The sequence below is a fragment of the Phascolarctos cinereus genome, unplaced genomic scaffold, assembly GCF_003287225.1.
Source record: "Phascolarctos cinereus isolate Bilbo 61053 unplaced genomic scaffold, phaCin_HiC Scaffold_9;HRSCAF=440, whole genome shotgun sequence".
Taxonomy (NCBI): domain Eukaryota; kingdom Metazoa; phylum Chordata; class Mammalia; order Diprotodontia; family Phascolarctidae; genus Phascolarctos; species Phascolarctos cinereus.
The window spans coordinates 229,664,886-229,688,538 of record NW_027556402.1 but is presented as its reverse complement, the minus strand read 5'-3'; the positions used below and the strand labels follow the sequence as shown (position 1 = coordinate 229,688,538).

The 23,653-nt window shown below is 44.2% G+C and overlaps 1 protein-coding gene across 1 annotated transcript; it reads right to left on the bottom strand.

Moving 5' to 3' along the window:
• Nucleotides 1-558: 558 nt before the first annotated feature.
• On the bottom strand, nt 559-18,726 carry RCN1 (reticulocalbin 1). Its single transcript, XM_020963937.2, has 6 exons — nt 18,308-18,726; nt 10,917-11,110; nt 9,452-9,630; nt 8,631-8,691; nt 3,220-3,419; nt 559-1,921 (listed from the first exon to the last, which is right to left on the bottom strand). The coding sequence occupies exons 1-6, from the start codon at nt 18,547-18,549 to the stop codon at nt 1,814-1,816; spliced, it is 984 nt and encodes a 327-aa protein (XP_020819596.1). The 5' UTR covers nt 18,550-18,726; the 3' UTR covers nt 559-1,813.
• Between the last annotated feature and the right edge of the window lie 4,927 nt (nt 18,727-23,653).

Genomic DNA, 23,653 nt, shown 5'->3' with positions numbered 1-23,653 from the left:
AGGGGCCGTCCTTGCTTTCTCTTGATTTCATGCACACACAGGCTATCTATTGGTTACCACTTGCACCAAATACAAAACACTATTACTACTAATATTCTTCTTAAAGGTGACCTTCAGCTGCAATTTCTATTTTCCCTGTTAAAAAGTATGCCAAATTCACGTTTTCTACAAAGACTCTATTTGAAGGTAAGAAGAGTTATTTCTTAACCACATAATCCTACATTGCACAGATGCAAGCTGGAAAAAAATAGAACCCCCCCTATATAGTTACACACGGTAGATTCTTCCAAGAAATGTTCCCTTTGGTTAAGGTTACCAGTCTCTTTAAAAAACCAGTAATAAGCCTAACCTGCAAAATCATAAGCCAGCAGAGATACAGAAGGTATTTTGAGCCAGGTCACTAGCAAAATGCTACAAAGCTGGGCAAATGCTAAACATTCTGATTTGGTTTCAAGCCTTAGTGCCAACTCCTTAGGATTCCATTCAAACTTTTCATTTCTTCATGAATAACAAAGTCATTTACATTAGATACAAAATCAAGAGACAGGACATGGAAAATTTCCATCAGGATCCTTTATTGTTTTTGCTTCCAAGTTGGAACAAGACGCGATTTCCAAACTTGTGAAGATGTTCTCACTCATTCTGCTGGCCCCATCCCCGCCTCCTCTGTTCCACAGTTATGGTGGATGCTGGTGAGAACTGACCAATTGAGCCTTTGTTCACCTTGAAGACTCAGGCTAAATTCAGTGGAATCTCAGAAAAATTCCCTCCATTATTTGAAAAAGAAAAAATAAAGAGCCTAGCCATTTCCTTGTCCTTATTAGAAGGCTTGAGAGGCAGTATGGCGGTGGACAGAAGACTGACTGGTCAGAAGACCTGAGCTCAAATTCTACTTCTCATGATGACTGACTGAGAGAAGGGGAAAAGTTACCTAAACTCTTAGTGCCCCTAACGACTGTAGATGCCAGTGGAGTTTCAGGATTTGCCTGGAGAAATGGAGTTTCCCTACTGGGAGTTCCTCAAACAGAGATCCCAAGAGTAAGATGGGAAAAATTCAAATGCCTCCAGGAGGAGGCTCAAAGAGCCTCTCATTCTTTCCCCACCTTTGTCTAACCCAGGGGTGGGAAACCTGCAGCTTTGAGGCCACATGTGGCCTCGAGGTCACAGGTTCCCCACCCCTGGCCTAACCACTCTTGCATTATTTAAAAAAGGGATGGGTGGGTTTATTGTACACATTAACAGGTCCATGCAGAACAAAAATACAAAGATTATAGACATTTACAGTAACGGTTCATGTTATCAAGTTCAGATGGAAGAGAGATGTCCAAAGGAAGCTTTCCAGCAGTCCTATTTACAATGAAGAAAGATAACTATCAACTTGAGAGCTTTCCTTTCCTCGCCCAAAGGACTGTCCAAAGACCATATTCATTCTGGACCCCACCCCCTACAATTCTAAGTGATTTGATGGAATGTCTTGGCCCTATCCAAACTTTATTCCCCTCTATTTAAGAAACAAACAACAAAAAAAAAAAGAAAGAAATCCTTTCAGAGATCTGTGTTGTCAAAGTACATTCCCCAAACGACATTGCCATCTACTGAGAACGGAAGACATTCTGAGAGAGATCTAACTAAGACAACAGTGAGGCCTAATCTCTCCGGGTGAAATCCCAGGTAACAGACTATTTTTCATCCCCATGTTGAGGTAATATAACTGCTTGGCTGGGGACATGCTGGTGCAAATTAGAAGACCATCGTGACTGTGGCAGCCAGCAAGGAAGCTGGCCAGAGTCTGAGATTCTAGGGAGAGGGAGCATCATAGTTCGTCATGATTCTTTGTGAGGTCTTCCCCATAGTTGGTAGCCTGGCTGCCGACGAACATGTTCCAGTTCTCCAGTATCTCTTCTTTGGTTAACTTCTGATCCTACAGAGGAGGAGGAATAGGGGGAGGGAGAGATGGCGAGAAAGCTTTTTAGTAGGGTGACTTCCTAATAGGGATGTGGTTATTCAGTCATTTCGGCCATACCCGACTCTTTGTGACCACATTTGGGGTTTTCTTGGCAAAGGTACTGGAGTGGTTTGCCATTTTCTTTAACAGCTCATTTCACAGATGAGGAAACTGAGACAAAGAGGGTTAAGTGACTTGCCCAGGGTCACAGAGATAGTAAGTGTCTGAGGCCAGATCTGAACTCAGCTTTTCCTGACTTCAGGCTTGGCATTCTATCCAGTGAGCCACTTAGCTGGTGATAAGGAGCTAGATTCGCAAGTTGGGAAGGAGTAGGCTAAAAAAATCCCACTGTTATTTGATTATGGAATGCACTGCCCCAGTTACCCTCTGCCTCATAGAATCCCTCATGTTAAGCTCAGCTCAAGCTCTACCTTGATCATGAAGACTTCTCTCATTTCCCCAGTGGCTAGTGCCCTTCCACCCAAACATTCATATCTCTTCTATACATATATGATTTTTTTTTTAGGCAACTGGAGTTAAGTAACTTGCCCAGGATCACACAGCTAGTAAGTGTCAAGTGTTTCGTCTGAGGCCGGCTTTGAACTCAGGTCCTCTTGACTTCAAGGCCGGTGCTCTATCCACTGCGCCACCTAGCTGCCCCTACATATATGATTTTAATCACGCTGTGTCCTTTGAGAGAATGTAAGCTTCCAGAGGGCAGGCCTTTTGGCCTTTGTATCTCCAGCACCTAACACAGTATCTGGCACACATGGCAGGTTACTTAACCTCAATGGGTCTCCTCATCTTTAAAATGAGGGTCTTAGACCAGATGACCTCTGAGGTTCCTTATGACCCTATGAACCTAGGACATCTTACTTGTTTTTAGGCCTTGGACATTATCTGGGTAGTTTCTCCTGGACCTCAGTTTCCTCATCTATAAAAATGAGAGGATTGTATCAGATGGCTTCTGAGATACTGGATTTGGAGTCAGAAGACTTGGCTTTAAATCCCACCTTACTGTGCGATTTTAGGCAAATGACTTAACCTTTCTCAGCCTCGGTTTCTTATCTGTAAAACAAGGCACTGGGCTAGATGGGCTGAGATCCCTTCCTCCTAAACCCTATGACCCTTTCAGTAATCCAAGTATGAAGAACAGCACTATGATAAAGGTCAACGGCACCTCCCTCATGTGGGCCAAGGTCAAAATAACCAAAAAAGAGCCAACCTGAAGTGATCTTAGGCAAGTTGGTTGGAAGCAAGGAACGTTCTCCTACCTTGTCCTGGTCTGACTCGTACACCAAGTGCCTCGCCTCCGCTTGGGCATGGTCATAATCTTGGGGAAGAATCCAGTGCCGAATCTCCTCTTTGTCCATCTTCCCATCCTTGTTCAAATCCCGGAAATCTGAAAACTGCTCCCGTTCAGTGACCACCCAGTCCGGCTCTGGGCCATTCTCCTCATGGGCAAACATATCAGCTAGAAAGGAAAGAAACGCTGTTTTTAAAATATTCTCTTCACATAACACTACAATCAGTACACAAGTTAAAGATGGAGAAATCCCAACTGTGGGCTATTCCTTAGGGAAGGCATCAGCAAACCTAAAGATTTCAGGCCCTTTCCCTATTCCCCCCAAAGTGGATTCTGCTGAGATCGCAGAGTCAGCACGATGCGATGGGAAGAGCACCAGATTTGAGGAGGAGGACCTGGCCTTGAACCCTGGGTTTTGTGCCTTTTTCCCCTTTATTGGGTCCCAGTTTCCTTATCTATAAGATTGAGGAGGTCAAGCTAGATGGTTTTCATGGTCCCTTTACAGGATTATATATTTAGAGCTAAAAGGGATCTCAAGGGATCTCAGAAGCCAATGAGTCCAGCTCCTCCATTTTGCCAATGAAAGGAAATGACTCACCCAGAGTCACACCACCAGTAAGTTTCTTAGGCGTGATGTGAAGCCAAGCCCTTGGACTCCCGAGTCCAGAGTCCTATTCATAGGCCATGCAGCTTCTCAGAATTTGAATCAGCTCTAGGCCTATAATTTTGATTCTATAACCTTCCTCAACCTTTCTAAGCCCCACTTTCTTCATCTGTAAAAATGGGGATATTAATACCCACAACAATAATTTTTACAGGGTTGGCCTTTATGTAAACAAGTAAATAAAGCATATTGTTACTATAAAGCAGTACACAGACATACAGGATTTGATTTTTTTTTAAGATACCTAGACTGTACACTGTTTCTCAAGGGCCAACCTCTAATACCATAAGCATGGCCAAATGGTATTACTTGAGGGTATGGATTTAGCTGTTAGGAATTACAGATGACATCTAGGCCAACCCTATCATCTTACAGCTCAGGATACTGAGCTCCGTGGCTTCAAGTCCCAATTAAAATCCTACCTTCTACAGCCTTCTCTCATCCCTCTTAATTCCAGTACCTTTCTTCTGTTAATTATTTCCTATTTATCATGTATATAGCTTGTTTTATATATAAATATATATAATATCCTAAGTTAGATTATATATATGTATATGTACATGTACATGTATATGTATATATGGGACTGTCTTTTGTCTCCTTTTGCATCCTCAGGCACTTAGCACAGTGCCTGGTTAATAAATGTTTCTGTAGGCAGCTAGGTGGTGCAGTGAATAGGGTGCCAGTCCTGGAGTTAGAAAGACTCCTCTTTCTCAGCTCAAATCTGGCCTCAGACACTTACTATCTGTGTGACCCTGGGCAAGTTACTTGGCCCTGTTTGCCTCAGTTTCCTCATCTGTAAAATGAGCTGGAGAAGGAAATAGCAAATCACTCCAGTATCTTTCCCAAGAAAACCCATATGGGGTCACGAAGAGTTGGACACAACTGAAATGACTGGATGAGAAGAACAATAAATGTTTATTGAGTGATTGATTAAGTGATTCACCAAGGTTACACAAGCTTTAGGTGGAAGAGCTAAGCTATGTACCAAGGCCTTCCAAATCCAGCATCCTTTGTGCCAGACCATGCTTGGCTAGTACAAAAGACAAAAATGTCCCTTCCAGGCAAACTCAATTCCCAGGGTCAGGTTCCCAGCTCGTTGCCATCCCTGGACAGAATTCAAAAGGCACTGGGCAAAGGGTTGTGAAGCTAATGAGAGAAGCTCCAGTGTTTGTCTGAATCCGCTGGCCACCTCCTGTCAATTTGATTCCATCACAACTGTCAATTTGATACCTCCCTCCCTCCCCAACTCTGAACGCTTCCTTCAATTATGTACTAGATGAGGGGAAGACACCTGGTACACACACTTATAAGACACCTGTCAACATCTGTTATTGCAGGGAGGGAGTGCCGCCAAATGTACTTTAATTATGGAGAGCGGAGGCTTGTCTGTTATTTCTGCTGGACGTGAAAATCGTCCAGATCTTCAGGATAAATATGATTTGTAACGATTAGAAAAGCTCCGCTTTTAATTAGCACGACATGTGCTGGGTTGCAGCATTATATCATGACAACCTTAGAGACAGGTGAGATTTTAAACTCGGGCTTTCATGGATTGGAGCAAGCTTTGGAGAGGAAAGAAGGCACTACAATGCTACCTCTCCAATCAGCTTTTTGCTAATGAAAGGTATCTGGGGATACTAAAGCAAGTGCTCAAGTAATGTAGTGGATAGAGATCAGGACTTTTATAATAAGAGTCTGGAAGACCCGAGTTATAATTCTGCCCCAGTCATTTATTAGCTGAGTGACCCTGGACAAATCACTTTACCGTTGTCTGCCTCAGTTGCCTCATCTGTAAATGGAGATAATACTAGGTCTTCCTCCCAGGTATATTGTGAAGATAAAATGAGTTAATATTTGTATTAGTGTTTTGCAAACCTTAAAATGAAGTGTATATATATATTAGCTATGAGAATGGGAAGTCAGTGGAGGTAGCAACAATACCATCGATTTACAAAAGTGGTAGCTACAAGCCAACCCCAAAATAGAGCAAGATTCCTTGAGGACAGGGACTATTTCCACTTTTGTACTTGTATGCCCAATGCACAGGGCACACAAGAGGTGACACATTAGACAATCACAGAATTTCAGAGCTAAAAGAGAGCTCGGTAGCTATCCAATCCAGCCCTCATACAAAAGGAATTCCCCACAATAGTATACATGACCAGTACACTCCATGTAAAGACCTCCGAAGAAAGGGGAATCCACCACTTCTCATAGCAGCCCATTTCACTTTGGGACATCTCTGACTGGGCAGGAAATTTTTCCTGACCTCAAGTCTCAGTTTGCCTCTTTGCAACTATGATCCAAAGATCCCAGTTCTTCTATCCTCTAGGGTCAATTGGAACAAGTCTAACATGGTAGGCTTTTAGGAAGTGTTTATAATGAATGACTAACTTAATGAGTGGCTAACAATGAACGAATGAATTTGTTTTTAACTTATATACCGCCCTTATGGCCAAAAATGTGAGATGGGACTCTCAAAGCTGAGAGTAACTGATACAAAGATGGAAAGGATCCCCAGTGAGTCCAACAGTATAATGATGAGCTCAATCAAAGAAGAAATTTCATAGGGATAAATATAAAATTTTATGCTTAGGTTAAAAAAAATCCATTTTGGGGGGCAGCTAGATGGCGCAGTGGATAGAGCACTGGCCCTGAAGTCAGGAGGACCTGAGTTCAAATCCGGCCTCAGACACATAACACTCACTAGCTGTGTGGCTCTGGGCAAGTCACTTAACCCCAAATGCCTCACTAAAAAAAAAAATCCATTTTATGCTATCCACAAAGAAGAAAGAACTATGGAGTCTGAATGCAGATCGAAGCATACTATTTGCTATTTTTTTTCTTCTGTTGTGTTTTGTTTCCTCTTTCTGGTGGTTCTTCCTATTGGCTCTAATTCTTACACTATCACTTATGTGAAAATATGCTTAATAGGAATAAATATGTATAGCCTATATCAGATTGTGTGCCATCTTAGGGAGAGAGGTGGGGAGGAAGAGGGAGAAAAATTTGAAGCTCAGAAGCTTACAGAAGTGATTGTTGATAATTCAAAATAAATTAATTTTAAAAAATTCATTTCACAAGCATGAGATGGAAGAATTACCAATACATAAGGTCAAGGCAAAAGGAAGCTGGGACCCCGAGAATTCACAGGTGATTATCAGAATTCTGGTCTAGGGATCACAGAATCACAGTGTGTAAACCTTTGAGACCATCTAGTTGTCTGATCTATGCATCACGGATTTAAGCCAAGATGGGATTTAGTCCAACTCTCATTTTACAGAAGAGGAAACTGAGGCCCAGAGAGGTCCAATGTCTTGCGCAAAGCCTAGTTAGGGAAACATTCTAGGGCTTAGACAGAGATTTTCCCTTCCAGTCTAAATTCAGGAATTTTTCGATTTCTCTCTCTTTCCATATACATACATACATACATACATACTATATATATATATATACATACACACATACACAGATATATATATACCATATATACATAATTACACATTACACCATATATAGATACCTGTATAGTGTATGTCACATATACATTATACATACATATACACATACGTATATGTGTACATATATACGTATGTGTATATATATGTGTGCATGTGTGTATACACACACAGACCTTTTTTTGTATCCTCAGTACTAAGCACATACTGTTGTTGTTCAGTCATGTCCAACTTTTCCATTTGAGGTTTTCTTGGTAAAGACACTGCAGTGGTTTGCCATTTCTTTCTCCAGCTCATTTTACAGATGAGGAAACTGAGGTAAACAGAATTATATGACTTGCCCAGGTTCACACAGCTAGTAAGTATCTAAGGCAGAATTTGAACTTAGGTCCTCCTGACTCCAGGTCCAGTGCTCTATCCACTGTACCACCTGGCTGTCCTAGTGCTTAGCACATAGTAGGCACCAAATACATGCTTTGTTGCTGACCATATTGAAACAACTTGGACAAATAAGAAGGGGTGGATCTAGAATCCAGGTCATGTGACTCAATCAATAAACATTTAAACAATATATTAAACAATAATCCAGTGCTCCATCAATAAACATTTACGAAGCACCTACTATGTGCCAGGCAGTGTACTAAGTTCAGGGGATACAAAAAAAAGGAAAAAGACAGGTCCTCTTCTCAAGAATTCACATTCTAACAGGAGGGAGATAACACGTAAACAATTATGTACAAACAAGTTATAGGATAAATTGGAAATAATCAACCAAAGGAAGGCACTAGAATTGAGGGGAATTGGGAAAAGCTTCCTGTAGAAGGCAGGATTTTAGTTGGAACTTGAAGGAAGACTGGAAAGCCAAGAGGGAGAGATGAGGAGAGAGAGCATTTAGGCATTGGTGACAGCCAGGGAAAATGTCCAGAATCAGGAGATAGAGATGCATTTAAGTGGAGGGCTCCGCTCCCCTAAGGGGCTAATATTCCACTTAAAAAAACAGAACTGTCCTTTTTCAGGGGGGGAACAGCACCATCACGTAAAGTGAGGCATAACTGCAATTTTGCTCCAGTGTCCAATCCTTCCAAGAGACACTGAGCCCTGGGTATTCCCTGACCCTCAGCTCATCTCCTCCTATGCTATACCTAGGTGTGGAAGGGATAGCGTGGTACAGGGGACAGAGGGCCGGACTTGCAATCAGGACGACCCGAGCTGAACTCATAGAGGTGCCACCAGCAGCTCCAATTCAAGACTTACCGATGTATTCATCCTGATCTACAAATCCGTCCCCATTCTTGTCAATGTCTTCCAGCGTCTCCTGTGTAGGGAAGGCGGGAGGTGGGGGTGGGGAGAACAAAAATGAAAAACTTCTCCGATGTGAAAGTAGCAGACTTCCCAACTGCCTGGCTATCAAAGGCATTTCCTAAAGAGGGCTATTCTTTTAATACTGGCCAACTCTCAATGATCTGCACCAAAGCAAGAAATTAAACAGCACAGAAAAATCCTGAAACCAAGACTGAAAAAAACCCAACTATCCACCAGAATCAATTTTCCATTTTTGTAGCAAATTTCATATCCTAGCTGTGCTTTTCGGGGTTTGTTTAAATTTTTTAAATTTCTATCTTTTATTTTCATATTATCTGTTTCTGATACATTTTGACACTGCCCTATCTTCCCGGTCTTGAATCACTCCCCTCCTTGCACTGGCTCCAGCCAAGCTGGTCTATTCACTGTCTTAGGTTCTTGTCCTATTTCTGGTCACCTCTTGTCACTTTTTGTTTTGTTGTTTGTTTAGAAGACCCTCTACTTTCCTGACCCCCACCCCCAACCCCACCTCCATCATTCCTTTCTTTCAAATAACACATATGATAAGCACCTCACTAAAGCTTTCTCCGACCTGCTCTGACACTTGCTGCCTGCATGACTTTGGCCAGGTCATTTATTTTTCTGTGCCTCAGTTTCCCAATCTGAAAAATGAAGGAGTTGCACGAATGACCAGTAAGGTCCCTTCCCTAGCTTTAGTTCTGTGATCCTACAATTCTTTCATTCCCCAGTCCTAGCACCATGTTGTTTCTTACCAAGACCACAATATCCTTCATGTGCTCAAACTCCTCCGGGTGCATGAAGGCAGTGAATTCCTCTCGAGTAGCCGCTTTATCACCATCAAGGTCAGCCATGTTGAACCTCCTCTCGTCACGAGGCAGCATCTTCTTAAAAGTGTGTTGATCAGATCCATCTTGAAATTCTTCTGGGTTCCCTAGATGACACATGAAGAAAAAAAGTAGGACATAAGCTCCCCAAGGGCAGGTTTATCTTTGCATCGTCAGTGCCCATCACAGAGCCTGGCACACAGCAAGAGCTTAATAAATGTTTATTAGATTGGATATAAGTTCCTTCACTGCTGCTTGAAAACTAAGCTCCTTCTTCCTTTCCAACCCTTCAGTCACCAAGGTGAAGGGAATATGGAAAAATGCTGGTTATGGCCAGATTGTGGCAATCTCAAATGCCAGGCTAGGAAATACTATGCAATTTAGGATGATATACCTATTTGTTGGTTAATTATGCCATGTATGTTAGTCTCCTCTCTCTCTCTCTCTCCTCTCTTCCTTCCCCCCTTCCCTCCCCTTTCTACCCTCTTTCTCTTTCCTCTCTCTTTCTCCCCTCTCTTTTCTCTTTCCTCTCTCTCCCCTCTCTCTTCTTTCTCTTTCTCTCTCTCTCCTCTCTTTTTCTATCTCCTCTATCTTTCTCTCTCTCAGGCCTATAGTTTCATTCCTGTGGGAAACTTACCTCTACTGACAGAGAAGAGCAACTCATCTGCAACTGAGTCTTAGATCATTGCCTTGGGGCAATTGCTCAGGGTCATACAACCAGTGTACGTCAAGGGTAGGCCTTGAGCTCCAGGTTTTCCTCACTCTATTTTATTTTTTTTGGCTAGGCAGTGGGGTTAAGTGACTTGCCCAGGGTCACGCAGCTAGTAAGTGTTATGTGTCTGAGGCTGAATTTGAACTCAGGTCCTCCTGAATCCAGGGGCAGTGCTCTACGCACCTAGCTGCCCCAGGTTTTCTTCACTCTAAAGCTGACCCTCTGACTGTTATGCCTCCCAGTGTGTTAGTGTAATCTCTCCAAAATCTTAAGGTGGGACAATGTCTTGTATTTTTAAATTTTTTATTTTTATATTATTTTATATTTTTATTTAATTTTGTTTAGTATCTGGTTGCCTAAGTGAACAGACTTCCTACCTTCAAAAAAGTCAGAGATAGAAGCACAAAAAATCAGCAGTAATCCTTCCCCAGAGAAGGAATTGAGGGATGGGGGAGAGAGATAATGTGTTTCCATAACTCCCTCCTTTCAGTAGAGAGGTGGGGCACTATGGAAGCAGAATGCAATATACACTATCAATTGTGGTTGTTTAAATAGTTGTGTTTTGTTAGAAGAAAGGGCTCAAGTTGGGGGTTGGGGAAAGTTTTTAAAAAGATGATGTGTTTCCTGAAAGAAGTAAGTGATTTTAGCCACCAAAAAATGACTGGTAGGAGAGGCTCTTACCCAAGTAATAGCCATATGTAGCCTGCTTATACTCTTCCCAGGAAATCTTATCATCTTTGTTCCGATCATAATCTTTCCAGACTTTCGCCACGTTTTCATAGATGTATCGTTTCTGTACCCGTTTGATCCAAGTTTTCAGCTCCTCAGTTGTGACAAAGCCATCTCCATCACTATCTATTCTGCCAACAATCTTTCTGTAATGAGAAACCGGGGGTTACTGGGAGGGCAAAGGTGGTCACGGCATGGGAGAAAACAGAAAACCTGACTATCTAAGCATCTCCAGTTCAGGAAAGCTGCCAGGCGCTGCTTTTGGCTGGACCAGCATTTCCCAAACTAATTTGGCCACGGAACAATGTGGGGTTTGAAACAGACGAATGGAACCCCATTGGTGCCTATTGGGGGAGGAATCAGAGGGTTTGGCGTGCCTCCCAAAAAAAAAGGAGGGGGAATCCTGGAGCAAAATAAGGCGCTGGCTCTGTTTTCCCACTGAAAAGCTGTTGCACAGAATACATATTTTAAATAAATACATAATATTGTATTTCACATTTTACAGGAAGAAATGGCAACAGCATGGGATTCTTCTCACTTAGTCACACCCTGTGGAACCCAGGGCTTCCCGTGAATGGTTTTGGATTTGGGAAAATGCTGGCGGGCAGAAACATAGGGAAGATTGCACTTTGTACCTAACTTGTTTTCCTTTTTTACTTAGACCTGTACCTGCGATTTCATTGTTGCCATGGAAAACCCCCTCGGGGAGGAACCCCACTTCTACCAATGCTGATCAATACCTGCTCCTTAGACATCCTGGGAGTCCTGAGAGTTTAAAGGATTTCCTTATGCCCTTATCAATGAACATTTATTAAGCGCCTACTATGTACCAGGCGCTGTGCTAATCACAGAGGATACAAAAAGAGGCAAAAGACAGTTCTTGCACTCTAAAAGCTTAAAATCTTATCAGTTACCTCATCAGACATTTAGTTTCTATTTTATATAGCAGTTCTAAGTGTTTATTTCATTCCCTTCCACTGGACTGTAAGCTCCATGAAGGCAGGAACTATATTTTACTGATCACTACATCTTCCCAGTCGATGCTCATTATGTTTCAACAATGCAGAGAGGTCCCACCAGAAATTCCTCTTCCAAGGCAAGTCGGAACCTTGCTTACTTATTGAAATGAATTTGTTGAACAGGGAAATAGAAGAAAAAACTTCGATGAGTACCAAATAATAACATTAATGACAACAACTGGCATTTACACAGAGTCCTAGGGTTTATAATGTGTGTAACAGACATTATTCTATTAGAGTCTAATAATAAGCTTGTGAAGTAGGCACTACGGGAGTCCCCATTTTACAGACAGAGACTGGGGCCCAGAGAGACAAAGTGATTAGCAAAGGGTCACATATCTAGTAAGATATGTTTATAGGACTTTTAGAAACTGCATTATTTGTCTCAGATACTGTACTGAGGCCTGAAGGCTGCAAATCTGGTCCTGAGATAATTACTCACAAAAATCCAAACTTCCCACATTGCTTGGTCACAATAATTGTGAAGTGCTTGGATTCTTATAATCCAGCCACCACTTAGATTCTTGAAATGTACCCAAAAGCACACTAATGTTCAGAGTCTTTAAGGGTCTGCTCAATAGGGTGAGTGTTCTAATAAACCTTGTCTTTGGCTGAAAGAAGGCCTGGGGCCAATTCTTTCAGGCAGGATCTGCATGTTGTGATTTTGGGGGCTGAGCACCCCTAAACCTCTAGACCTCATCATATGGTTCCTTGCACCAGGAAAAACTGCCTAATACCAAGCTCTTCACCAGCCATGACTGGAAGATTTGTGTCTTCCAGACTACAGGCCATTCACCTACAGTTGGTAGCAAACAGCGGGTACCAGCCAATGTCCCCCAATCATTCCCTGGATACAGCCTGTGCTCAGTTCCAGTCAACCTCCTCAAGGCAGGGACAGCTCTACGCTCCTTGCCAGCAGGAAGCAGTTTCAGAAGCCAAGAACTTCACCCCTCAGCCCAAATGAATTTGGGTCCCGTTTGTTTGAGGGGGGAATGATGAGGACGCCATCTAGACCCCAAAAAGGAAAAACCCTAGACTTTCCCACGTGGCCAAATCCCTGGTGTTTGCCTGAGGCTATAATCCCATCAACTGGCCTTTCATTGTGGCTATACCAAATCTCCCAATTCTGTTACCTCCCTATGGCCCCAGGCCACTTTCCACCTTTGATCCTATCTAGGCTCCATTCTCTCAGTCCAGGTCCTTGAAGTTCTATTACCTCATAGACTACTTGGCCACTCCTAGATTCCTCCCATAGTCTTTCTGTATATCAGGTCCATCTTGTCTCCATTAACGTGCTCAGATTCTTATAATCTAGCCATTGCTTAAGAGTCTGCCCAACATGGTGAATGTTCTAATAAACCTTGTCTTTGGGTGGAAAAACAAAAAAACAAACAAACCAGTAACTGTAGACTTTAGATCCTAAATAAACACTTTAGGTCACTCTTTTGTTCAGTCCTTTCAGTCATGTCTGACTCTCTATGACCCCATTTGAATTTTTCTTGGCAAAGATACTGCAGTGGTTTGCCATTTCCTTCTCTGGCTCATTTTACAGATGCGTAAACTGAGGCAAACAGGGTAAAGTGACTTGCCCAGCGTCACACAGTTAGTAAGAGTCCAAGGCCACATTTGAACACAGATAATCCTGACTCCAGGCCAGGTGCTCTATCCATTGCACTACCTAGCTGCCCTTAGTGTAGTATAGCATAGTAAGCAAGAGAAGGTGTCTGAGAGATAAGAAGAGCTGGGTTCAAGTCCTACCTTAGACACATATTTGCTGAATTACCTTGAGCAAATCACTTTTTTCCCCTCTTCATTTCCTTTTTAATTTATTATTTCATTTTGGTAAATAGTATTTTATTTTTTCCAATTACATGTAAGGATTGTTTTCAGCATTCCTTTTTTATAAGATTTTAAGTTTCAAATTTTTTTCTCCCTCCTCTCATCCCCTCTCCCCAAGATGGCAAGCAATCCACTATAGTTATACATGTGCAATCACGGAAACACAGCAAATCACTTTTAATCCCTCAACGTCCCAGGAAACTCTCCAAGACAAAGTCCCACAACAGCTGCCAGTCTTCCTTGGTAGAGCGAGTTTACCCAACAAAAGCTCCCCACCAAAGAAATCACATGTCTAAATAAAAAACCAGAGATAAAAACTAGAGACATAGTCCCAGAATCTCACTAGTTGAAAGGGGTCATGGGATCACTGATCTGGAGCTATAAGGGGACTCAGAGGCCAAGATTGCCCTCTTAAAACAGCCCCTAAGAAGTATTCTTCTAGAATCTTCTAGGAGAGGTCCCCTGAGGGAGAACCCACCCTGCCTCCAAAAGCAGCCCATTTCCTTCTGGACGGCTAGAATTCTTAGGAGATTTGGCCTGACAATAAGCCTAACCTGGACTCCTGACAGTTGCCATGCAGAGATCTCACAGCTCTGCCCTCTGGGGCCAAGGGGAACAAGTCTAATCCCCCTTCTATGTGACAGCCCTTCAGCTTCTTCAGACCACAATCCACGGCTCCCTGAGCCTTCTCCAGGTTAAATGTGCATAGTTCCTCCAACCAGTCCTGATACAGCATGAACCCCAGCCCCTCTGCTCCCCTCCTTCAGATGCTCTCCAGCTGAACGCAACCAAGTCACTTCTCGGTGGGCTGCAGATTTTCCCATTTGACTATAAGTTCCATGAGGGCAGGGCAGAGTGTGCTAGAGCCAGCTCACACCAGCTCACAGAGCTGACTGGTAAGTTTTCAGTGACAGCCTTTATACCTTGGAAATCAGCAAACAAAAATCAGGGGTTGATTTATCGTTTTTGTTAATTGTCTAGATTCAAGAAAGTGATGGAGGGGCAGCTAGGTGGTGCAGGGGATAAAACATCAGCCCCAGACTCAGAAGGATCTGAGTTCAAATCTGGCCTCAGATACTTACTAGCTGTGTGACCCCGGGCAAGTCACTTAACCCCTATTACCTTAAGAAAAAAGTGGAGAAGATGTTAATGATTTTTTTAAGACTCAGTTGTTAAACACTGACCAACACATCCTTGGAGAAAGGACTGGGTTTTATTGATCTCTATGTGTTTCCAGAAAGGGGTAGCTAGGTATTGCAGGATAGAGCACTTGACCTGGAGGCAGGAAGATCCTGTCCAAATATGGCCTCAGACACTAGCTGTATGACCCTGGGCAAGTCACTTAACCCTTATTTGATCTCAATTCCTTGTCTTTAAAATGAGGGCACACTAGAGAAGGAAATAGTAAATCATTCCAGTGTCTTTGCCAAGAAAACCCCAAAATGGGATCACAAAGAGTAGGACAAGACTGAATGACTAAACAACACCGACAACGTGTTCCCAGTTGGTGCTCAGTATGATTCCATCCATGTAAGAGCTTCCAGGAAGAAATTTCTCTTCCAGTGCAGGTCAGCACCTTGTCTGGATCTTCTGGTCTTAGAGAGCGGCTTAAGGCACTGAGACCTTGGTTATGTGCATCTTCGTTCTAGAGCACTGAAAGATTAGACCTCAATGCCTAACGCATTTATTATATAGTAGTTTTATAGAGTCAACACACTGATTATGTCAAAAGAAAAACTCAGAAATTCAGACCAGGTCTTCCTGACTCTGAAGGCCTGGGCTTCTGACAAGTGGCTGGAGGGCTCAGCCTACTGAGTTCTAGATTCCAAATTCCAAAATCCTTCTGCTTCAACCATTCCAAACATTTCTGAAGCTCCAGGCCCACTAATGAATGGGTCTCCAGCCCTTCAGGGCAGGGGCCTATCAATGGCCTTCATTGTTAAGTCAGAACCAGAGGGTGGAGTGGTTGAGTTTCCCTTGGTGAAAAGAATGATGGGATTGTTTGCACCTACGGCTTTGAAGGCCAGAAATCTGTCTACAGGGACCTAAGCAGATAGGTTATCTAGCCATGACCCATCACGTACCTCCAAATCCTCAGGGAAAAGGTTAGCCCGGAAGATTTGTAGTGCTGACTGTCTCTCTCTCTGTGAAATCAGGAGGCCCAGGGTTCAAATCCTGCCTGAGATACCCGAAGGGCTGATGTAGCCCTAAGGCAAGGTCTGTAGCCCTCAGGGACTTAGTTTTCCCATTTGTAAAATGGGATTATACCTAGGTTACCTACCTCACAGGGTTGCCGTAAGGTCTAAATGAGGTAATGTGTGTAAAGCATCACCTATCTCCATCCTTTCTAGGTATGCTGGTGGTCCAGTGGTCAGGGCTTTTCTGATTTACTCCCCAATCAGCTTCAAAATGCCTGTGCCCAAAGTTCTGACTCCTTCTGCTTATCACATGGCCTCTGGAGTCCAAACACACAGGCCCAAGGGAAAGGACTTTGAGTGGGGTGTAGTGGAATGACTCATACATCTGGCATCAGAGGAGCAGGGTCCAAGTCCTGTCTCTGAGGCTTCTTGTTTATGTGACCCAGGAAAAGTCACTGAAATTCTCTGTGCCTCAGTTTCCTCTTCTGTAAAATGAAGATGAAATGGCCCCTCCAATCCTTTCCCATTCTCTGTCTACAATCCTATAACATTCATCTTGGAAAAATCTATGCAGCATAATGGAAAGAGGATTTGGAGTCAGGAGAGACCCAGGTTCAAATCCTGCCTCAAATACTAAGAGAGTATCCACAAGTCAGTCAGTTAACCTTTCTAAGACTCTTCTTGCTTATCTGTTAAATGGGAATAATAACACAGAGGAAGATGTGCTGAGGATCAGGTGAATAGGAAGTACTGTGAAAATCTTACCCACAGTGCCAGCTACAATTCCCCTGAAGGATCCCCAGGTAGAATTCCAGAAATAATAAACCTACAACCAAGTATTTCTCCCAAAGCCAAGACAGCAACTGACATTTATTATAGAGGCTTTTAAGGTTCACAAAGTGGTTTGCACACTCATTTCATCGGATCTTCACAACAACCCCTATGAGGTGGACACTGTGGGTATTATTATCTCCTTTTTACAGATGAAGAAACTGAGACTCAGAGATGAAGTTAACTTCAGCATCAGCCTATGGGATTCAGTGGTCCCAGGTTCAAATTCTAGCTCTGCTACTTACCACTTGGAAATCGGAACAAGGCATTTCTATGGGTCTCAGTTTCCTCATCTGGCTCTGAAGCCCCTCCTGACTTTCTATCCATGATCCTGATTCTAAGCCTCAGAAGTGGAACTCAAGCCCAGGGCTGTTCTGGCTCTGGGTCCAGCCTTTTCCTGCTAGAACACATCACTTTTCAGGACCATAGCAACAGCCAGTGACCAACACGTAAGATTTTAGAAATCATTTGAGTTCAAAATCAACCTTTCATTTTCCAGGGGTCCAATCACCTCATAATAGTAATGGGTCAGTCACCTAATAGTTCAAGGGAGTGTGGGGAGGGGAGTTCAGGAAGAACTTCTCCCTGGGAAATCCCAGGATGGAGAAAGGCAGGCAAATTCCCTATTGTGGTTTCTAATTCTGTTGAGCTTCTGGTCACATTAACTAGCCCACACGTGGCCTCGAGGCCACAAGTTCCCTATCCCTGATACTGGTGGCAAGCGGATAACAAGCAGCTTGGGGCAGTGGGAAGCTCACGACTTCAGAGCCTGGGCGGAATTCCGGCTTCTATACTTACTTATCTGTGTGACCTTGGGCAAGTCACTTCATCTCTCTAAAATAAAGGCGTGAGATTAGATGATCACTAAGTCTTTCAGTTAATTCAGCTGAGAATACAACCTTCTCATTTCCCTCCGATCCCTCAAACTCCTCTCTGATCCAGGTTGGGGGCTGCCTAAAATTTGAATTTGTCTTGGAGGCTGGATAAGGAGTTGCAGGGGATAAAGTTAAAAAAAAAAAGTAACTTTCTTAAAATAGGGCTGAAGACTCCTCGGGTCAAAGTTGGAAACTTCTTCCTTTGTCATCTCCCTCCTGTCCCCTCCCCTCTGATGCAATAATGGGGGGTGGGAGGAGAGGCGGAGAGGGAGCTCTCTCCTTCCTTCCCTCCCTTCCTCTGCCACGTTATCACTTATCAGGGGAGGGGAGAAGGGTTTCGTTTTTTCTAGCGCTGACCGAAGTTAGGGAAGCAGCCCCGGCCCAGGCCAGGCTCGGGATCCTTTGAGATCGCCCTGCCCACTCCGGTCCTCACTGCTCTCAGGGGCCTCTCTCAACTTTGTACCAAGTTCCAGCCAGGCCCGGCCCGGTGGGCAGTCCCAACGCTGCCCTGCCCAGAGCCCTGCCCCCAGACCAGCCAAGGAGCCGGACTCACTTTCTCTTTGCCCAAGAGGGTACGACCTCCTAACACCTGTCCCGAAACTTCTCCCTCGTGCCCCCGGGCCCCGGCCTGCCCGCCTCACCCCAGCCTCTCCTTGCTCTCTTCCGGAGTGAGCTGATCAAACGTCTTGGCCTCCTCCTTGCCCAGGAAGGCCTCGTGGTCGTACTGGAAGCTCTGGTTGTTCTCGGCGGGCCGCTCGCCCAGCTCCGAATCGGGCCGCACCACGCGCTCCTTGCGCACTGTGGGTTTAGCCCGTAGCTGTCCGGGCCCCAGCAGCAGCAGCAGCAGCAGCAGGAGCCCCAGGCCCGGGCAGCCCAGCGCCATGGTCCGTCCTGCGGCCGCCGCCGGAAAAGAAGGACTGGAGAGGGAAGGGAAGCGGAGGGAGGGCTTTGCAGGGCCGGGCCGGGCTGGGCTAGGATGCGCTGCGCTGAGCTCCGCGCGCTACCCCGTGCGCCCAGGCGCAATCCACTACTCCCCTAGCGCCGCGGGCGGGGCAGCTCCTAGGAGGAGGGGGCACCGGAGGAGGGGCGGGGACGGGAACGGGCTTGCCCCTCCCCCGCCCTCTGAAGGGCACGCCCCTCCTGCCTGCAGGGGGCTGGCAAGGGGAGAATCTTCCCTGGAATGGGCACAGACCGAACTAGGGCTTTTGCACACACGTGCACAGAGCTGTGTCCATTGGGCCGGATCCGGACTAGGGGTGGGGGTAGAGTAGGGGAGAGAGCAGCGCCACGTAGCTGGACTCTCTGGGAGGCAGAGTGGGAGGGCGCAGAGGGGCTGGGAAAGGGGGAGGTAGGGTCTAGGGGCAGGGGAGGGGCTTTTTGCCCCTCCCCTGCCTGCTAAAGAGAAGAAGGGGGAATTTGGACGGGATAGAGGAAACAACCCAAAAAGATGAGAGCAAAAAAAAAAAAGCACAGATGTTGGGAATGGAATTCCCACTCTTTACTTCCCCTTGTCCCCGAAACTAAATTCTACCAAGCCAGCATTGCAGTCTACGGCCAGGAAAATATAAGCTTTTGGAAGGCACTGAATATTTCTTGTTTTGCACTCTCGGCCACCACACAACACTCACCATAGTATCGTAGATTTACAGCTGAAAGGAACCTTAGATGCCAATACTCTCATTTTACAGATGAGGAAACTGAGGCCTAGAGGTGAGAAGTGATTTGCCCATGGTCAACACAAGGTCGCAAGGGGGCAAAAATTCAAATTTGAACTCAGATCCTTTTACTTCCAATCCAGTACTCTTTCCACGGTACCAAGAGTGGCTTAAATTACGTGGAGGTTGTCTCTTAACACGGGACCACGAAGTAGCTGAGAAGGAATTTGAACCGGGACTCTAAATTTCTGACAGCAGTGCTTCTCCCCCCCCCCCCCCCCGCGCCGTGTTCTTTTTACAGCCCTCTTAGAACAGTGCCTTGCTCATAGTAGTAATTTAATTCAAATTGAATTCCGTTCAGATTAACAAGTATTTATTAAGGACCTACTATGTGTGAGTCGGTGTTAGGCAGGGCCTGGAGATGCAAAGATTGTGAAAAAGTTAGTACTGAAGAAACTTACATGCTCTCGGGAGATGGGGGTTGGGGGGGGCAGAGGGGGAGGAGGCAGAGAAGAGATACTGTATCAGTTGGTAAATCAACATGTATCTGTTAAGTTCTTACTAGGGGCCAGGCCCTCAGGGAACTCAAATTCTAATGTGACTGACAACATGTAAATAAACATTGTTTGTCTTTCCTTTTCTTTTAAAAATATATTAGTATTTTATTTTCTTACTAATCGTAAAAACAATTTTCAACGTTCGTTTAAAAAAGAAACTCAGAGTTTCAAATTCTTCCCCTCCCTCCCTCCCCCTCCCTACTGTGAAGGCAAGCAAATTGATGTAGGCTATGCGTGTGCAGTCATGCAAAACGTATTTCCATATTAGTCAAGTTGTGAAAGAACACACAGATCAAAAAAAAATCAAGAAGAATAAAGAAAGTTTTTAAAAAAAGTATATTTTGATCTGCATTCAGACTCCTTTCTAGGAAAAAAAGAGATGAAGGAAGGAAGGAAGGAAGAAAGAAAGAAAGGAAAAAATAGTGTTCTTCAGTCTGTATTCAGATATTATCAGTTCTTTTTCTGGATGCAGATAGCATTTTTCATCATGAGTCCTTGGGATTGTCTTGGATCATTGCTAAGAAGAGCTAAGTCTATCATAGTTGATCATTGCACAATATTGCTGTTACTGTGTACAATGTTCTCCTGGTTCTTCTCTTTTCATGTAAGTCTTCCCAGGTTTTTTTCTGAAACCATCCTGCTCCTCATTTCTTATAACACAATAGTATTCCATTACATTCATATACCACAACTTGTTCATCCATTCCCCAATTGATGGGCATGCCCTCAATTTCCAGTTCTTTGCCACCACAAAAAGAGCTGCTATATTTTTGTACATCTAGGTCCTTTTCTTCCTTCCTTCCTTCCTTCCTAAATCTGTTTGGGATACAAACCTAGTAGTGGTATTTCTGGGTCAATGGGTATACATGATTTCATAGAGCTTTGGGCATAGTTCCCAATTGCTTTCCAGAATGGTTGGTTCAGTTCACAACTCCACCAACAATGCATTAGTGTCTCAATTTTCCCATATCCTCTCCAACATTTGTAATTTTCCTTTTATGTCAGATTAGCCAATCTGATAGGTGTGGGGTAGTAGCTCAGAGTTGTTTTAATTTGCATTTCTCTAACCAATAGTAATTTAGAGCATTTTTCACATGACTATAGATAGCTTTGATTATTTCATGTGAAAACTACCTCTTCATATCCTCTATCAACTGAGGAGTGGCTCTTATTTTTATAGATTTAACTCAGTTTTCTATATGTTTAAAAAATGATGCCTTTATCAGCTAACTTGCTGTAAAAATATATTCACGGTTATGATTACTGCTTATTTCCCTCCATTCTATTCCCACCTTCCCACCCCAACCTATCCCAGTTTATCCTAGTCTCTTTGCCTTCACTGTCCATCCTCAAAAATGTTTTGCTTCTGACCACTGCCTCCCCCACTCCTCCCTCCCTTCTGTCAACACCCCCTTTTCTCTAATCCCCTTCCCCTCCTATTTTCCTATAGGGTGAAATAGATGTCTTTACTCAATTGAGTGTGTATGCTATTCCCTTTTTGAGACAATTCCAATGAGAGTAAGGTTCAAGCACTCCCTCCTATCTCCCACATCTTCTCCACTGTAAAATTTGGGAGAGCGCAGTTAAGTCCCTGCCTTCTTGACTCTGCCCCCTCGCTCTTAGTTTTTGAAGAGGATCATTTACATCATGATGTTTTGGAGGATGGGTGATGTCTTGGCTTGCTCAGGAATCAGATTTAAGTGAGGTAGAGTGGTGCAAAGTCATTAGCTTCACTCTCTTTTCCAAAGTCATCAAAATGCAGTGGCAGGACAAAAGTCAAAATGATGTCCCTGGCCTGGAATGCTGTGGATGACCTTGGCTTCTTTGATGTCTGACCAAGTTCTAGGAGCTCAACAGAGCTTGTTTCAGCTGCCTTCATGGCCGTAGGAACAAATTATTCTTATCCAACCATTCCACTGGGGGAAGTCTTCATATGCTTGAGGTAGACATCCTCCTAACAGACACACCTCTGGGGTGTGTAGCCCTTTTCAGGACTACCCATCACCTTTGGTGTCCACGTCACTCACCCAAATGTCCCTCGTGGCTTCAAGAAGCTCTTGCATGTGTAGAGGCCACATCCTGGTAAAAACCCTTGGGGCAGATGGGCTAAACCAGGCTGAGGGTAAAGGACAGACATTAGGTATTCTGAGAGGGAAGGGGTGGGAGGAAATTTAAAGGACTCTGTACAAAGTAAGATTTGATCTGAGTCTAGAAGAAAGCCAAAGAAGCTAAAAGGCAGAAGTGAGGAGGGGGGAGCATTCCAGGTATGGGAATTCCACAGGAGGAAATAAGGAACCATTTGGGGGGAAGATGGGGGAAGGAGGATGGAGGGCAATATGGTCAGATCTGCCCTTTGGAAAAATCACTTCAGCAGCTGAGTGTAAATTGGATAGAGTGTTGATAGAGTAGAGGCAAAAAGACTGATTAAGAGGTTATTGCAATAGTCCAGCTCAGAGAAGATGAAAGCCTGTGTTAAGACAGTAACTGTGGGGTTATAAGAGAAAGGGCAGTATTCAAGAGATGTTGTTAATGTAGAAATGACAAGATTTGGCAAGAGATGGGATATGTGGAGTAAGTGCAAGTGTGGAGTTGAGGATGACATCAAGGTTGGGAGCCTGGGGGACTGGGAGGATAGTTTTGCCCCAGGAGAACAATAGAACGGTTGGAAAAGGGGGCACATTTGGGGTTCAATGTTCTAGGCTGTTCTCCATCAGGATATAAGGGAGGATCATGATAAAAGTGGTAGGTGTACAAATTGATGGAAGTAGAAGAAAAGTTTTTAAAGACATGGGTGACTAATAGCACCCTCTACACCCTTGGTCCCGATGGCCCCCATCACTTCAAGCTTTGATTACTGCAATAGCCAGCTTGGGGCGGGGGTGGGGGGTGGGGGGGAGGAGTCTGCCTGCCTCAAGACTCTCCCTACTCCAGTTCATCCTCCATTCAGCCACTAAAGTGATTTTTCTAAAATGCAAGTCTGATTATGTCACTCCCTACCCCAACACAAAATCAGTAAACTCTGCTGGCTCCCTATTACCTCTAGGATCAAATATAAAATCCCCTGTTTGTCTTTCAATGCCTTTCATAACCCAGCCCCCTCCTACCTTTCCAGTCCTCCTACACCTTACTCCCCAATATATACTTTTCAGTCCGGTGATGCTATCCTCCTGGAGCTTTCTCTCAGGAGACAATCCATCTCTCAGTTCGGGGTGCTTTCTGCGGCTGCTCCCCATGTTCCCTCTCCTCTGCTTTGACTACCGATATCCTGGCTTTGTTTAAGTTCCATTTAAAATTCTGCCTGCTACAGGAAGCCTTCCCCAACCTCTCTGGATTCCAGTTCTTTCCCTCTATTAATTATTTCCTGTTTATCCTTTATATAGCTCATTTAGTATTTTTTTTTTCATATGTTTTCTCCCCCTTAGATTATAAGTTTCTTGAGGGCAGGGACTATCTTTTGACTTTTTTTTTGGTAGCCCCAGCCTGGCTCATAGTAGGTGCTTAATAAATGTTTACTGATTTATTGATAAGGTTAGGAACTTAGGTGTAGGTCGTGGCAGTCAAGGTGGTGGGGACAGTTCCACTTGCCTGGTGCATGCTGATTGCTATCTGTCTCCTGGGATACCCTGCTGCTTCAGCCCCACTGGCTCATCTGCTCTCCGAGGGGCAGTTGGTGGATATGGTCAGCCCCTTCTCCATGGAGCTGCCTTCCCAGATGATGCCTGTGAGAACGGGTCTAGATGGAAGCAGGACCAGTGATCTGGGCTGCTGCACCCAG